General features: G+C 41.1%; 2 protein-coding genes across 3 annotated transcripts in view; both read right to left on the reverse strand.

The window, feature by feature from the left end:
• LOC139385660 (tRNA methyltransferase 9B) overlaps positions 1–2,485 on the reverse strand; it is a 41,718-nt gene extending 39,233 nt beyond the window's left edge. Inside the window, exon 1 of the mRNA XM_071130903.1 lies at positions 2,233–2,485. The gene's annotated coding sequence lies outside the window, so the exon portion shown is untranslated. The remainder of the gene's footprint in view (positions 1–2,232) is intronic.
• A 1,804-nt stretch (positions 2,486–4,289) lies between these two features.
• Positions 4,290–11,812, reverse strand: LOC139385658 (NEDD4-binding protein 2-like 2). Of its 2 annotated transcripts, XM_071130901.1 has the most exons (6): positions 11,702–11,812; positions 10,258–11,314; positions 9,890–10,014; positions 9,467–9,555; positions 9,273–9,349; positions 4,290–6,494 (listed from the first exon to the last, which is right to left on the reverse strand). In XM_071130901.1, the coding sequence occupies exons 2-6, from the start codon at positions 11,277–11,279 to the stop codon at positions 6,326–6,328; spliced, it is 1,482 nt and encodes a 493-aa protein (XP_070987002.1). In that variant the 5' UTR covers positions 11,280–11,314; positions 11,702–11,812; the 3' UTR covers positions 4,290–6,325. The 2 variants fall into 2 exon arrangements, with proteins under 2 accessions (XP_070987002.1, XP_070987003.1); XM_071130902.1 differs by lacking the exon at positions 11,702–11,812 and having other exon boundaries at positions 10,258–11,686.
• Positions 11,813–17,167: the final 5,355 nt, after the last annotated feature.

A 17,167-nucleotide genomic window follows, 5' to 3' on the forward strand; every position in this document is an offset into this window, starting at 1 on the left:
TTTCCTAGCCAATGTGCTTCTACACCTGCATTGCTTGCTGTTTGGGGTTTTAGGCTGGGTTTCTGTACAGCACTTTGTGACATCAGCTGATGTAAGAAGGGCTTTATAAATACATTTGATAAGGACTTCTTCTTAGTGTATTGGTCACTCAGGTGGGTGTCTATGATAGGCTTGGGGACCATTCCATCATGACAGGACAGTAAATAAATAAACTATATGATAAGGAAATGTGTTTTAATAAATTATTAGAATGTTACAGTCCTGAAACCATAGGTCTGATACCATGTGATTGTATGAAATTAATTTGAATCATTATATTATTATAATACATGTGTGTAAGAGTTAGACTCATTCAATGATTATATTATAATACGGTGTGTGGTTTTAGTCAGAATCAACGTTTTGGGAACAATGTGTCTAGTGTTTTGAGAACAGACTATCTGTCTGAGCCAGATCCGGGGAGACCTTGGGTGGGATACTGAGAACTTCCCAGTCCCAGGTCTCTCCCTATCTTAGGGGAGGGTAGGAAGACACTATTCTCACGTACTACCCTAGGCTCTATTGGCGGGCGGATTGAATGGTTGGTGTGGAAGTATGTGTGTCGCTATAAATTGAAGGTCTTGTACTGTACACGTCAGAACGTTCCCGTGAATAAACATTTAACTTTGGTAGACTGGGCCTGTCTGTTTTCGTTTCTATCAGTATCTTACAAATCCTGATATAACAGACTGAGGGTAATATAATAAAGTTTTGAAATGTTGCGTTAATATTTTTGTTCAGAATACTTACTTTGGTCTATTCAGAAATAAAATAGTTAAAGATACTTCACCAGAAAGCATGACTTAGCCACAGAGGAATCATGGACGATTAGCTTATTTTCAAAAATAGCTGTGGATTGTTTCAAATCACAAGCTCATAGGCCTGTCTATTTGGGAAGGTGGCAATAGGCCTGATTATTGACTTGCGGCTATCACTGAACAGCATCCAAAATAAATGTGAAGATAAATGTGTCTTGAGTATAATTTAAAATGTAGAGACAAGAAAGGGAGGGTTGTGTGGCGAATATATAGGCAAGCCTCTTTTCAGAATGGCTCAGCTGTCTTCCGCCAATTCTTGCGCATTCATTGTGTGAATTGTTTGCACTTAATTTGTTGGTAGCATGCCTTTAAATTGTTATATGTATACGTAAGACGGCTAAATAAAGAGCAAAATGATTATTATTATTTGTATTTTACTTCCCACGAGTCGGGTTGTGACAAAAACGCACACTCATTATGTTTAATAAATAGTGTGTGTGTGGCAGGCTTACAAAAACAACATTTGAGAGTGCGCTGACCCTGGTGCTAGAGGGGGTACACGCAGCTGGAGATTGAATTAACCGTTTGGGAACAATCTAATGATTAATTCTGTGGTTCATAATGACATACGTTAAAGAAAACTAGGTTTAGACATTAATTTAGTAGCACCCTCTTGAATTTACTGGTATTTAACTACATTCAAGAGCAGTGAGTGAATGGCATAAATATTAAAATAAATACTTGGGGGGGGGGGGGAATTGATTATCCTGTCTTTCAAGAATCCCTTTGATCTAAAAACAGAAATATTTTCTCTCAGAATCATGGCAAAATAGCATGAGATTAGCGATAACACCGCACATTTATCTAGCCCATGGAAGTAAACAAAGAAAAAAGGGTGGCCCATCTCGGACTTTGCGAAACTTCTCTATGCCACTGTGCCCATCCCTGGCCGAGGTCCATTCCCCAAGCCATAGATACTGCATCTCCTGCTGGCTGCGCGGTGTCCCACATTCAGAAATAGCACCGTTCCAACTACAGAGACGTACTGAACGTCGAGTCGGAGTTATGGTTAGACTAACGCCATGCCATTGACCAGGCTATTCTTATTCAGCTAGTTAGCTGATAGTTACAGCCTTATAGACACATCTAGCTACGGTTCAATGACTGCGTTGTATGCGGCGAGGAACTAGAATAGATGGCAAATCTGAAGCAATTCAATAATAACACTGCAGTCACACTGGCTATCTTGGCTGGACAGGGTGGGCACACGCAAGCTATGGCTAGCCACTACAATCAAATGCATTACAAATACGTCCTTTGAATCATAGCTAGCTATTTACATTAATCTGTCGCCTCTTCGTTGAAGTACAAAATCGACTTCATGCCATGTTGGAATACAACACTACACGTTAACCGGGTTTTAATGAAATACTACCTTATTTGATTAATTGTAGCCAATCGTCTTTCCCTCTACGGCTGTGATCCTCCTCTCGGCTTCAAAATGGCGCCAATTTGTCCATAGCTGCACCAATCCAGTGCTGGGTGGTTTGCCTGGCTACCCACACTGGAAAAGTCTAGAAGGACACGCCTGACGCCCACACCGATATTTCAGTTCAGAATTAATTAAACTTAGGTTTAGGGTTTGGTTAAGGTAAGGGTCGGTTTTAGTTTTTTGCTAGTCGGTTTAAGCGTCAGGTGTGTCCTTTTAGTCTGTCCCACCAACACTCCTTGCTCTGGCTAAACACAGCGCCACGCACACGGACTTAAAAATCATTTAGTTTGAGTCGTCAGGCTAGACAATGGTGCTGACTGACAAAAATCGAAAATGCTCTTATAGTGACCCCTGCAAATTGGTCTACTTAAGTAAAAGCAAACTAACACCCAATGATTTTCACTAGGTGGAATGGAATGATACTTGCAGCAGTTCTGCATTGATAGATGCATACCCCAAGAACTACAGTTGAAGTCAGAAGTTTACATAGGTTGGAGTCATTAAAATTAAAACTTTAAAACCACTCCACAAATTTCTTGTTAATTAACAAACTATAGTTTTGGCAAGTCGGTTAGGACATCTACTTTGTGCATGACACAATACATTTGTCCAACAATTGTTTACAGATATTTCTGTATTTATTTTTATTTACAGATATTTCACTGTCACAATTCCATTGGGTCAAAAATGTATGTACACTGAGTTGACTGTACCTTCAAACAGCTTGGAAAATTCCAGAGAATGTCATGGCTTTAGAAGCTTCTGATGGGCTAATTTGACATAATTTGAGGCAATTGGGGGTGTACCTGTGGATGAATTTCAAGGCATATCTTCAAACTCAGTGCCTCTTTGCTTGACATCATGGGAAAAATCAAAATAAATCAGACAAGACCTCAGAAAAATCTGGTTAATCCTTGGGAGCAATTTCCAAACGCCTGAACGTACCACATTCACTTGTGCAAACTATAGTATGCAAGTATAAACACCATGGGACCACACAGCAGTCATACTGCTCAGGAAGGAGACGCGTTCTGTCCCCTAGAGAACTTTGGAAAAGTGCAAATCAATCCCAGAACAGCAGCAAAGGACCTTGTGAAGTTGCTGGAGGAAACAGGTACAAAAGTATCTACATCCACAGTAAAGGAGTCCTATATTGACATAACCCGAAAGGCCGCTCAGCAAGGAAGAAGCCACTGCTCCAAAACCGCCATAAAAAAGCCAGACTACAGTTTGCAACTGCACATGGGGACAATCATACTCCAAATCATACTTTTTGGAGAAATGTCCTCTGGTCTGATGAAACAAAAATTGAACTGTTTGGCAATAATGACCATTGTTATGTTTGGAAAAAAAAGGGGGAGGCTTGCAAGCTGAAGAAAACCATACCAACCGTGAAGCACGGGGGTGGCAGCATCATGTTGTGGGGTTGTTTTGCTGCAGGAGGGACTGGTGCACTAAACAAAATAGATGGCATCATGAGGGAGGACAATTATGTGGATATATTGAAGCAACATCTCAAGGCATCAGTAAGGAAGTTAAAGCTTGGTCACAAATGGGTCTTCCAAATGGACAATGACCCCAAGTACTTCCAAAGTTGTGGCAAAATAGCTTTAAGGACAACCAAGTCAAGGTATTGAAGTGGCCATTACAAAGCCCTGACCTCAATCCTATGGAAAATTTGTGGGCAGAACTGGAAAAGCGTGTGCGAGCAAAGAGGCCTACAAACCTGACTCAGCTACACCAGCTCTGTCAGGAGGAATGTGCCAAAATTCACCCATTTCACATTCTTAAATAAAGTGATGATTCTAACTGACCTAAGACAGGGAATTTTTACTAGGATTAAATGTCAGGAATTGTGAAAAACTGAGTTTAAATGTAGTTGGCTTAGGTGTTTGTAAACTTCTGACTTCAACTTAATATTACATATGAGAAGGGTAAGACCCCCCCCCCCCCCCCCCCACACACACACAACATGCAGGATAGACTTGAAGAACACAACACCCATTTAACCATTTTTAATGACAAAAATGTACAAGTAAAAAATCTAATCAAACTACTGGTCTCGTACACATATTTAGCAGATGTTATTGCAGGTGTAGCGAAATGCTTGTGTTCCTAGCTCCAACAGTGCAGTAGTATCTAAAAATTCACACATATCTAAAAGTAAAATAATGGAATTAAGAAATGTATACACTACCAGTCAAACGTTTGGCCACCTACTCATTCAAGGGTTTTTATTTTTTACTATTTTCTACATTGTAGAATAATAGTGACGACAAAACTACGAAATGACACATCATGTAGTAACCAAAAAAGTGTTAATCAAAATATATTTTATATTTGAGAAGCCACCCTTTGCCTTGGTGACCAGCTTCATGAGGTAGTCACCTGGAATGCATTTCAATTAACAGGTGTGCCTTGTTAAACATTAACTTGTGGAATTTCTTTCCTTCTTAATGCGTTTGAGCCAATCACTTATGTTGTGACAAGGTATAGGTGGTATACAGAAGATAGCCCTATCTGGTAAAAAGACCAAGTCCATATATTGGCAAGAACAGCTCAAATAAGCAAAGAGAAACGACAGTCCATCATTCATTTAAGACATGAAGGTCAGTCAATACAGAACATTTCAAGAACTTTGAAAGTTTCTTCAAGTGCAGTCGCAAAAACCATCAAGCGCCATGATGAAACTGGTTCTCATGAGGACCGACACAGGAAAGCAAGACCCAGAGTTACCTCTACTGCAGAGGATAAGTTCATTAGAGTTACCAGGCTCAGAAATTGCAGCCCAAATAAATGCTTCTCAGAGTTCAAGTAACAGACACATCTCAACATCAACTGTTCTGAGGAGACTGCGTGAATCAAGCCTTCATGGTCAAATTGTTGCAAAGAAACCACTACTAAAGGACACCAATAAGAAAAAGATAATTGCTTGAGCCAAGAAATATGAGCAATGGACATTAAACCAGTGGAAATCTGTCCTTTGGTCTGATGAGTCCAAATTTTAGATTTTTGGTTCCAACCGCCGTGTCTTTATGAAACGCTGAGTAGGTGAACGGATGATCTCTGCATGTGTGGTTCCCACCGTGAAGTACGGAGGAGGTGGTGTGATGGTGCTTTGCTGGTGACACTGTCTGTGATTTATGCAGAATTCAAGGCACACTTAACCAGCATGGCTACCACAGCATTCTGCAACGATACGCCGTCCCATCTGGTTTGCGCTTCGTGGGACCATCATGTGTTTTTCAACAGGACAATGATCCAACAAACCTCCAGGCTGTGTAAGGGCTATTTGACCAAGAAGGAGAGTGATGGAGTGCTGCATCAGATGACCTGGCCTCCACAATCCCACCGACATCAACCCAATTGAGTTGATGGTTGGTTTGGGATGAGTTGGACCTCAGAGTGAAGGAAAAGCAGCCAACAAGTGCTCAGCATATGTGGAAACTCCTTCAAGACTGTTGGAAAAGCATTCCAGGTGAAGCTGGTTGAGAGAATGCCAAGTGTGCAAAGCTGCCACCAAGGCAAAGAATGGCTACTTTGAAGAACTAGAAAATATATTTTGATTTGTTTAACCCTTTTTTGGTTACTACATGATTCCATTTGTGTTATTTCATTGTTTGATGTCACTACTATTCTACAATGGAGAAAATAGTAAAAATAAATAAAAACCCTGTAATTTATACAGTTGAAATACATAGAAAAAAAGTGACTACAGTGCCACTGAAAATGTTATTATGACAAAAATAGGTTTAAATTCTGCCAGTATAAATCAAATACAGTAAGAATCCTGTAAAATGCTGGTAATATCATTTAAAAAAATAAATTTGTAATACAGCTCTGTCTCTGATCATTGACTGTGGTTGGTTGATAGTCATCAGGGTTGTATTTACTAGGGGGGAAAGCAGAAATGGGGAGGGACTACTTAAACTTGCAATAAGAAAGACTTGCTTTTGTTTTCCTTCGCATAGCGTTTTGCGAAAGTGAAGAACATTTTGCTATGGTGTACACTAATGAATACACCAGGACATCGAGACTAGTGGAAGTCTGAGTGGTTGGCCCTGCTGTGTCTCTGCTGCTGTGAGGGATGTCTTGTGGGTCTAATGGGCTCCTGGGAGTTCATCACAATGTCCAAGGACATGGGCAGCTCAAACCGCTCCAGCATCTGCCCAATCTTCTCCCTTGACACACTGTGCTTGTTTCTCCTGGAGGGGGGAAGGACGGGTGTATTGGGAGGTTTCTTCTGCTCTACATACGATTTGTTTTATAAATAAGCTATAAAGTATGTCTTCATGCAAAACATATAAAAAACAGGCATTCAATTATAGGGTGTTAACCTATAAAACGAGTCTCATTCAAGGTTTGTAAAAACCAGTCTCTATCATGTAAAATGTAAAAACCAGTCTCTATCACCCCTCAGATACCAGTCTTACCTCTGATGTATCAACACTCTAGGATAGCAATGTTCCAAGTTTAACCCAGAATCCAACAACCTTATACTAAAGTGGATTAAATAGTAATACATTTTTAAAAAACGGTTTTCAAATTGTTATTACGGGGTACTGTGTGTAGATTGATGAGGGCATTTTATTTAATCCATTTTAGAATAAATCTGTAACCTAACAATTTTGATAAATTCAATGGGTCTAAATACTTTCGAATGCACGGTTTCTATACACACAGTATATTCATTTACAAAGCTAACAGACTAAATCTACCCTCCTCGAAAGTGATCTGTTCCAGTTGTCATGGTGTATTTCTGAGTCTTTCCCTTTAATGGACCACTCCAGAGGAAGTTATCGCTCCTATTTCGATCTATCTAGTCCTAGAGCGGAAATGTTCGTTAACGTTCCATGTCCGAAGAATGATGCAGGCTATTATGTATTGTAATGTCTATTCATTACAATACATAATCATAAATTGGGGGTGGGAAGGAACGTTGTGGTGATTTCCACAGGGAGTGGATCAATATCAACAAATAGGGCACAGACAGGTGTCAGTGTAGCTAGCTAAGGTGCATCCTTTAGTAGGTAGGCTGCTGCTAGGCTTCAGTACAGCAAAGCCAAGTCAGATCGTGCTCATGGTTCTCACAGGGGAAGTGAAATGATAGGAAACTACGACTTTGCCCATGATGCACACCGCAAATGACATGTAACATCCTGGGCATCGGATACGAAACACCAATACAAATGTAACAGCACAACATAGATAAGGGACTTGTTTTTCTTCCGTGGGTGCTGTATCATTTAAGTGATAATGCCCGAGAAACCGTTTGGAGGATATTTTGGCACAGGTGCTTGGAGGATATATTGGCAAACCGTGCCAATATATCCTCCAAACACTGGCTTCAAGTGCATTATGACTTTTATACAATGGGTTACCAACATATTCAAATAATGATTGACATATTTTCTTTAAACACGTTGATGCATTTATTCATACTATTTAATCCTTCCAAAAGATATAGCCCTGATACAAATATAGGGTTGCTATCCAAGCCGGCTGGTCGTTCGTTCTATTGGTTCGGGTTGCGAGAGACACGACTCAGTCGTTCAGTCTTTTGGTTCTGCATCTATGGACGCGACCCAGTCGTTTATTCTAAATGTTCCATTGCCATACTGGCTGGCAACGTTCTTATCCTTTGCTTGCTAGTTAGCCAACTACAGCTAACTTAGTCACGTCAAACAATGCAGCCAGAATAACAGTAGCTGCATTTGTGTTTGTTTAAGCTGTTTTCTAGTGATTTTTTGTTGTTGTTGCTCTCTCGTCAGAACACTGTTGTTTAAAGGAGCTAGCCAACAACACAGTTAACACAATAACTTCAAACTGAAGCTGCAAAGACTGCAAACTAGCTGCACTTCTTTTTGTTGAACCTTTTTTCAATTGACATTTCTTTGTATATATCCATAAAAATGAAGCCAGCTGATTCATGATTTCAACTTGCTGAGAAACGCTGCCTGCATATCTTGTCCGGACTCCTACACGTTCATTACTATGGGACAGCTGGAGATCGAATTTAAATATTGAAACAATGATGCAAATGTCGGAGAAACAGACAAAGGTTGATACACATTTCCTTTGTTGAAAACTAAATGTTAGTCTTAAAAAATGTGAGATAGTGTCAAGATGCTTTTTATAGTAGAGATCAAGTTCATAACTTGCCTGGCTGGGCTGATGAGACAGTGGATTGCGCAGTCAGATGGAACAGAGTAAATAGGCATTTTAATGTCATAGATTTAGCCTGTTGTAATTTTTGGAATAGACACCAGCTGGAATGCGCTTTTAACCAATCAGTATTCGACCCAACTATAATTTTCATAGGAAGACACGGCATTGACACGGATTACCACAAATGTCTCACTTCAGATTTCCCACGTTAAGGCCAAATATATCATACTTTGACAAAAATGACCTTTTGACATAAATCGTTGTACATCATGGGTAAACTCTGGCCATCATCTTTCACCTCGAAAAAGTGGATTTCTGCTGGTGTGGTCGTTTAAATCGCCATAACAGCCCAGATTGATCGTGGCTAAAGCCAGATTGATCGGGGTTAAAGCCAATGATCTGGAGATGAAACTGAAAAGGGTGTAAAGTTGATTTGGATTGGTTCAATGCGTGGAAACACCTCCAAATGCCGAAAATGGAAGAGATTCAACTAAGAGCAGCACAGTCTAAACTATAAACGGTCACAACAAACTAATGTTCTTATTTCATCAACACTGTTAGTACAAGCATAGTAAGATTCTAATACTGTAGAGAACAATCTAATCATTGTATTTGATGACATGAGGCAATGTCATGTTTTGACATGAAGTTAGTAGCACCCTCTTGAATTGACCTGTTTTCCCCTGCATTCTAGAGCAGCGAGTGAACGCCCTACGATGTACCGTATATAATTTGAATAATGTATATTCTCTAAATACATAGCATCTTACATGACGATAGTATCTTTTACTGCAGACAATCATGGACAGACTTACTTCTCTAACTCGACGGGATCAAATTTCCAGCTGGTGTGAGGCTCATGAAAGTTGATACTGTATCCTCTCTCCAAGGCCTGCATGATGAGAAATAAGTATTCATCATATTCATTCCAATGTACATCAAATGGGTAGATTTTTGATAACTGAAAAATACTGTCTGCAAAAAAGACAATATAACAGGATAAACATACCAGTTTAACGTATGGCTTCATTTCCCAAGCTTGCATATTTGTGTTATCAATAATGACAGGAGAACAGCATTTACACATGGCTTCTTGGGCTGAAAGAATACAAAGCATTGAGGCAAAATCATTTATACACTCCTTTTTTTACATGTTTACAAAACAAACAAGATAATAAATTAAACATATCCAATAAAACAATATATAATATTAATAGCAATGATGGTGGCCTGGCTGTATCGGCATAGGTTTGATTCAGAGCTACTGCCCTTAGACAAATCTCTTTCCCACTGTCATTCTCTATGTGTTCAATAAAATCAGAATATACCTTAAAAATATATTTCAAAACAATAGCAACGATGGACCTCATTTATTACTACTTTATCAAAAGAAAATCAAGCGCATTTTTAAAGACACTGCTATAGAGCCAACCTCGGTTCTGGTTCCAGTGGTGTGCGGCCCCCAGCAGACTGGGATCGTAGAGGTAGCCTTCTTCCTGGGAGAAGTAGTCATCTGTACTCAGAACCTGCCCACTGGAGCCTGTCGACAGCAGTTCCCTGGAGAAACACACATGCAATGGCTCAAAACAAATGCTTTTAAAATAGAGGTAAATTCTTTCAAACATGAGTAAACAGTTAACATATGACTTATTGGTTGAAATTGTGCGATTGTAATCTTGATGCTTGAAAAAGACACATTTACAACTGTTTTATTACTGATTCATAAAATGTCTATATACTTGTTCTAAACCTATTATAGTTTGTTAGTTACCCAACAATGTTTCCCTGATAAAAACATACCTGGCCAGTGTTGATTTCCCAGATCCTGGGGCTCCCCTCATCAGAATGAGAACCAGAGAAGGATCATAGTCATATGTTTTATCTTCTGGTGGTTGGTGCTGATCCTCTGGCAGAGGTGGCTCAAGTGCTCTGTCAAACCTCTGCTGCCATTCAGAACAACCTTGCTGGTTATAAGGCTGGTCATTACCCTGCTGATCATACTTGTCATCTCTCCAACCGTAGCCCCCTCTGTCTCTGTTGTTAGAGTGCTGTGGGGGAATGGCATGGCCATCCAAGTCTGGAGAGTTCCTGTACCCATCAGGGACAGGGAACCTGTGAAAAGGTGGGACCTGCTGGGAGCCCTCTCGTTGGGGGTGATACCGGTGGTCTGTGGGAGGTAGTGGCGGGAGGCAGGGGATTGGAGGTGGTGGCAGGAAGCGGTGGGGAGGTCTGTGGAACCTGTAATATGGCTGACTGTGGAAAGGTGGGGGAGGTTGCCAGTGATTATGATCGGAGTAGGGACCATAGCTGGGCCCCTTAGGTATCGGTCTCCTGGGCTGGTATGGCTCGTTGTCATACCAGTGTGGGCAAGGCACATGATTAGGTTGCTTATGGCCATGGCTTGCGTTTGACACTTCTCTTGCAGGGGGTGGGTTATGAGCCGTGAGTAATTCAACTGAGCCTTCATTTTTGGCCGTGCTACTGTCAACGCTGTCTTTTGGATCAATCTCCTCAAGCTCTTTGTAGAACTCACTCAGTGTCTCTTCAATGTTAGGTTTGGAAAGTTTCCTTACTTTTGGGGGTTTGGGAGCTCTCTGGACTGCCTTAGGAGGACAGCATACAGGTCCAATGAAGGCAGTGCTGCTGGTACCCAGCTTTTTTATAACTGGCTCTCGGCCTCTTACGCCAGGACCTCCATTAATTCTCACTGGCAGCACTCTGTCTGTTGCAGATGCTCCATTTGTCTCCGCTTTTGAACACTCCAGTAGTTCTCCATTTCTTCCAGTGTGAGAAGTTAACGAGTTGGCATTTCCATGAGACATCGAGATGGTGGGGGGAAATCCTTTGAATCAATATGCTATGAAGGTAACAAGACCTCAATGACAAATCAAAAATCCCTCTACTAGCAATACTTAGCTAGCAAATTAGCTTGGTAGTGAAGCTGAATCAGTGGCAAAAGGTTTGATGCTTTTTAAAGAAAGCTAAGTTAACTAAACAAAACAACGCTAAATAGCTAGCCAGCCAGCCAACATTAGCAAACGTATTTTTTTTATTGTAAAGCAATTCAAATTATACAATCTAGATCAAACTAAGAGTATACAACGGAGTGTAGCTAACGTACAACAGTTACAATCATTAGCAAGTTAGCCAATGTCAAAACAAGCCTTGCAAAGTTATTGCTTGGCAAGATTTTGGTAACTGATACAATCCTGGCTGTTGCCTATGGGTATTTTGCGATACTTACCATAAAGTGATCAATTTGAAGCATTACATGTTATCGTGTTCATAATTTTGAATTAGCTAACTAGCATTTTGTTTACGGTAGTTAACAGGAAGTCCGACTTCTTCTATCTGTGTGAAACACTGGAGGCAGTTTCGCAGCGACACTGCCACCTGCTGTTACGGTGAAAGTGTTTGACCACACCAGTAAAAAGTCTGCTTATAAATTACACTACATATTCATATTGAATAATAAATTAGAACATTTATTGTGAATATGCAGATGTGAGAGACATGAGGTCATAAAAAACGTTTTTACGTATTTTTAGATTTATATTATACAGTTAGCTCTTCTGATGCCATTTAAGAAAACACTGAAGCAGCCTCACTAAAAATGTTCAGGAGTTGGCCAAGACAACCCCTCTTCTGTCTGTCCGATGCATTTTGTTGGGCTCCTCTTCTGGCTGTGCTGGGTGGAGATTATAACAGTACATACAAAATCCAATCAAATGTATTTATATAGCCCTTCGTACATCAGCTGATATCTCAAAGTGCTGTACAGAAACCCAGCCTAAAACCCCAAACAGCAAGCAATGCAGGTGTAGAAGCACGGTGGCTAGGAAAAACTTCCTAGAAAGGCCAAAACCTAGGAAGAAACCTAGAGAGGAACCAGGCTATGTGGGGTGGCCAGTCCTCTTCTGGCTGTGCCGGGTGGAGATTATAACAGAACATGGCCAAGATGTTCAAATGTTCATAAATGACCAGCATGGTCAAATAATAATAATCACAGGCAGAACAGTTGAAACTGGAGCAGCAGCACGGCCAGGTGGACTGGGGACAGCAAGGAGTCATCATGTCAGGTAGTCCTGAGGCATGGTCCTACGGCTCAGGTCTTCCGAGAGGGAGAGAGAATGTTAGAGAGCATACTAAAATTCACACAGGACACCAGATAAGACAGGATAAATACTCCAGATATAACAGTCTGACCCTAGCCCCCCGACACAAACTATTGCAGCATAGAAGTGTTCCTAGACCTGCTTGAACCACACACACATGAAACTCAAACACACACCAGTATCCTCAAATCAGTGGCAGTGAGGAAGACACATCTTGACCTCACAAGAGTAGCCAATTTCCCTGCATAACAGCTTCTCTGTCACTTTCCCACTCCAGGTTTGATTGTGACATTTTGAAACCTTCAAAACGTCCTCAATCCCTAGCTACCTGGACAAGGGTCTTGAGTTGAGCGGCAGCCTCCTGCAGATGTGGCTCCTTAGGGTTGGTGGAAAACAAGGCCCGATCTCCAGCGTACAGGCCACGGATGGCACAGCGGATGGGCGAGGGCTGGGCTCTGAGCTTTAGGTTACAAAGGGCCACCAGAGAATTGACCAGCTCCTCCAAGCCCTGCTGGACCAGACTGCTGCACTAGCGCAACCTTGACAAAATCCAGCCGGCCATCCTCTAGATACACCACTGGAGAGTGACCTTCAGGCACAGCATGTCAACGGAGTTAGTCATATCGACAGCCTTGCCACATAGCTGGACTTCATGCCTGAAGTGTGCATCTGTCCTGTCTTGTTCTTGATATGCCATATGTTGTTGGTTATATATGGTTATGCATTTGTCCCAGACCTGTGTTCAAATCATATCTATTTAAATAACCTGAATACATTTCGAAGTAAGTATTTAGACAAAGCTCCTTTGAAAATACATGTAGTTGAATATTGTAATGTATTTGAAAAAAAAACTTGTGGAATGTATTGGCATGTACTTTATAAAAAAAATGAAAATACTCAAATACACAGAAAACTGTATTTAAAATACAATTACATAAAGGCTCAGTGCAGTCAAAAATGTGATTTGCCTGTGTTTTACATATATTTCCACGCTACGGGGTTGGAGAAATATTGTGAAAATGATGGTGATGCCTTTTTAGATTAACGGGTTGAAAAAAAACGCCTGAAATGTTTTGCCTGGTTTGGTAGAATGGAGTTTTGGCCGGCCTGCTGACATCACCAGGCAGTAAATGAGTTACTAGACCAATAATAAAGATAATTCATAACCTCTGCCAATAACAACTAGTTGTTTTCCCCTGCCCACTCAGACTAATCCCAGACAGTCTTGGAAGAATTATTTGCTAAGAAATCATTTTTGTTGCTTTTTGACAACAACAATCACAGTAAGGTGCTTAATTGTTACCAGGAAATTATTGTCTATAAAAAAGGCTGCATTGGATCTTTAAATGCATGAATTTGAACCCAGGTCTGATTTGTCCTATTATATGTTCTCTGTATGTTACTTTTTAAGCCCAGCTATAAATTGACTCTTGGGGGATAAAATTGATTGAACTGAACAGAACCACCCAGTTCAGAACTGAACAACCCTTTACAGACTGAACCGGGCCATGTCTAGGGCTGTGGCAGTCATGAAATTTTGTCAAGTCAATAATTGATGGTCTCATGGTAATTGACCGATAATTAAACACATTAAGCATCTCCTGGCTTCCACGCATAGTCACATGAAAGGCATGAACTATGGTTAGTTTTTTGCACAGGCTGTACACAATTCATCAGTCTCTCATTTACAATTTGACAAGCACTTGATAATACCTAGAATTTTCCGGCGGCAAATATATAATTCACAAGTGATATTATTTTTGTGCACTCTGGAAAACAACATTTACTTAGTTTTACACGTATTCATTAATCATTCAATAAAGGTTTTTCTGCAAAATAATGAAAGCATACTGTTGTTCAGATTAGAGCATGACGAGGTCACATAAGTCAATTCATTGCTCCCTTTGCCTTTATAAAGCTCTTTGACATACTGTAAACTCCCTCTGTAGCTAAAATATATAATAACCATTAGAAGTACGAGTCGGAGTTATCATACCCAGCCTCAGGGATTGCTAGCTCTGGAAATTCCTTTGCTCTGTATAGAGTTATGTAAATCAGCTCTTTGCACCATACTTGTGGAATAATCTCCAAGCTTCTCTAAACGTTGATGTTTTGGTGCCTCTAGGTTAATTCTGACTGCTGACTGTGGCCTGTTACAACTTACTTACAAAACCTTTAAAGGAATCCATTAAACTATTCTGTCATGGATGTATGTAAACTTATTTAACACATATTCCTTTCTACAAAAGACTACTATTGTACATTGAATAGCCTTTTCATCACTGTTACACCTCCTTGAGGTGGCGCCGACAGAGATGGTCGTCTTGCTTCGAGTCCTTAGGAAACTATGCAGTATTTTTTTTTTTTTAAATGTATTATTATTATTATTTCATTGTTAGCCCAGAAAATCTTAAGTGTTATTACATACAGCTGGGAAGAACTATTGGATAAAAGAACGAAATCAGCTTACCAACATTACGACCAGGAATAAGACTTTCCCGAAATGGGATCCATTATTCGGACCACCACCCAGGACAGTGGATCTCATCCCATAAACCGACCCAAAACAACGTCACCGCAGAAGAGGCAGACGGAGCGGCCTCCTGGGTCAGGCTCCGTAGAAGTGCACACCGCCCATTGCTTCTGAATATACTACTCACCAATGTCTTGTCTCTTGACAACAAGGTAGACGAAATTCGAACAAGGGTTGCCTTCCAGAGAGACATCAGAGATTGTAACAGTCTCTGTTTCACGGAAACATGGCTCTCTAGGGATAGGTTGTTGGAGTCGTTTCAGCCACTGGGATTCTTCATGCGTCGCACCGACAGAGATAAACACCTCTCTGGGAAGAAGTGCAGGGGTGTAAGCTTCATGAATAACGACTCATGGTGTAATCATAATAACATACAGGAACTCAAGTCCTTCTGCTCACCCGACCTAGAATTCCTTACAATCAAATTCCGGCCATATTATCTCCCAAGAGAATTCTGATCATTTATCGTCACAGCTGTGTATATACCCCTTCAAGCAGACACCACGATGGCCCTCAAGGAACTTCACTGGACTCTATGTAAACTGGAAACCATATATCCCGAGGCTGCATTTATTGTAGCTGGGGATTTTAACACATTTGAGAACAAGGCTACCTAAATTCTATCAGCATATTGATTGCGGCACTCGCGTTGGCAATACACTCTATCACTGCTACTCTAACTTAAGCGATGCATACAAAGCCCTCCCTCTCCCTCCCGTCGGCAAATCCGACCACGACTCCATCATGCTCCTACCGTTTTATAGGCAGAAACTCAAACAGGATGTACAGTGGGGCAAAAAAGTATTTAGTCAGCCACCAATTGTGCAAGTTCTCCCACTTAAAAAGATGAGAGGCCTGTAATTTTCATCATAGGTACACTTCAACTATGACAGACAAAATGAGAAAAAAAATCCAGAAAATCCCGTTGTAGGATTTTTTATGAATTTATTTGCAAATTATGGTGGAAAATAAGTATTTGGTCACCTACAAACAAACAAGATTTCTGGCTCTCACAGACCTGTAACTTCTTCTTTAAGAGGCTCCTCTGTCCTCCACTCATGGCACCTGTATTAATGGCACCTGTTTGAACTTGTTATCAGTATAAGAGATACCTGTCCACAACCTCAAACAGTCACACTCCAAACTCCACTATGGCCAAGACCAAAGAGCTGTCAAAGAACACCAGAAACAAAATTGTAGACCTGCACCAGGCTGGGAAGACTGCATCTGCAATAGGTAAGCAGCTTGGTTTGAAGAAATCAACTGTGGGAGCAATTATTAGAAAATGGAAGACATACAAGACCACTGATAATCTCCCTCGATCTGGGGCTCCACGCAAGATCTCACCCCGTGGGGTCAAAATGATCACAAGAACGGTGAGCAAAAATCCCAGAACCACACGGGGGGACCTAGTGAATGACCTGCAGAGAGCTGGGCCCAAAGTAAGAAAGCCTACCATCAGTAACACACTACGCCGCCAGGGACTCAAATCCTGCAGTGCCAGACGTGTCCCCCTGCTTAAGCCAGTACATGTCCAGGCCCGTCTGAAGTTTGCTAGAGAGCATTTCGATGATCCAGAAGAAGATTGGGAGAATGTCATGTGGTCAGATGAAACCAAAATATAACTTTTTGGTAAAAACTCAACTCGTCGTGTTTGGAGGACAAAGAATGCTGAGTTGCATCCAAAGAACACTATACCTATTGTGAAGCATGGGGGTGGAAACATCATGCGTTGGGGCTGTTTTTCTGCAAAGGGACCAGGACGACTGATCCGTGTAAAGGAAAGAATGAATGGGGCCATGTATCGTGAGATTTTGAGTGAAAACCTCCTTCCATCAGCAAGGGCATTGAAGATGAAACGTGGCTGGGTCTTTCAGCATGACAATGATCCCAAACACACCGCCCGGGCAACGAAGGAGTGGCTTCGTAAGAAGCATTTCAAGTTCCTGGAGTGGCCTAGCCAGTCTCCAGATCTCAACTCCATAGAAAATCTTTGGAGGGAGTTGAAAGTCCGTGTTGCCCAGCATCAGCACCAAAACATCACTGCTCTAGAGGAGATCTG

Source organism: Oncorhynchus clarkii, chromosome 27 (assembly GCF_045791955.1).
Source record: "Oncorhynchus clarkii lewisi isolate Uvic-CL-2024 chromosome 27, UVic_Ocla_1.0, whole genome shotgun sequence".
Classification (NCBI taxonomy): domain Eukaryota; kingdom Metazoa; phylum Chordata; class Actinopteri; order Salmoniformes; family Salmonidae; genus Oncorhynchus; species Oncorhynchus clarkii.

Coding starts and splice junctions, on each gene's coding strand:
- LOC139385658 (XM_071130901.1), bottom strand. CDS start 11,279: ATGTCTCATGGAAATGCCAACTCGTTAACTTCTCACACTGGAAGAAAT. Junction 10,015..10,257: donor GGGAAATCAACACTGGCCAG/GTATGTTTTTAT, acceptor GTGTTTCTCCAG/GGAACTGCTGTCGACAGGCT. Junction 9,350..9,466: donor TGAAGCCATACGTTAAACTG/GTATGTTTATCC, acceptor CTCATCATGCAG/GCCTTGGAGAGAGGATACAG.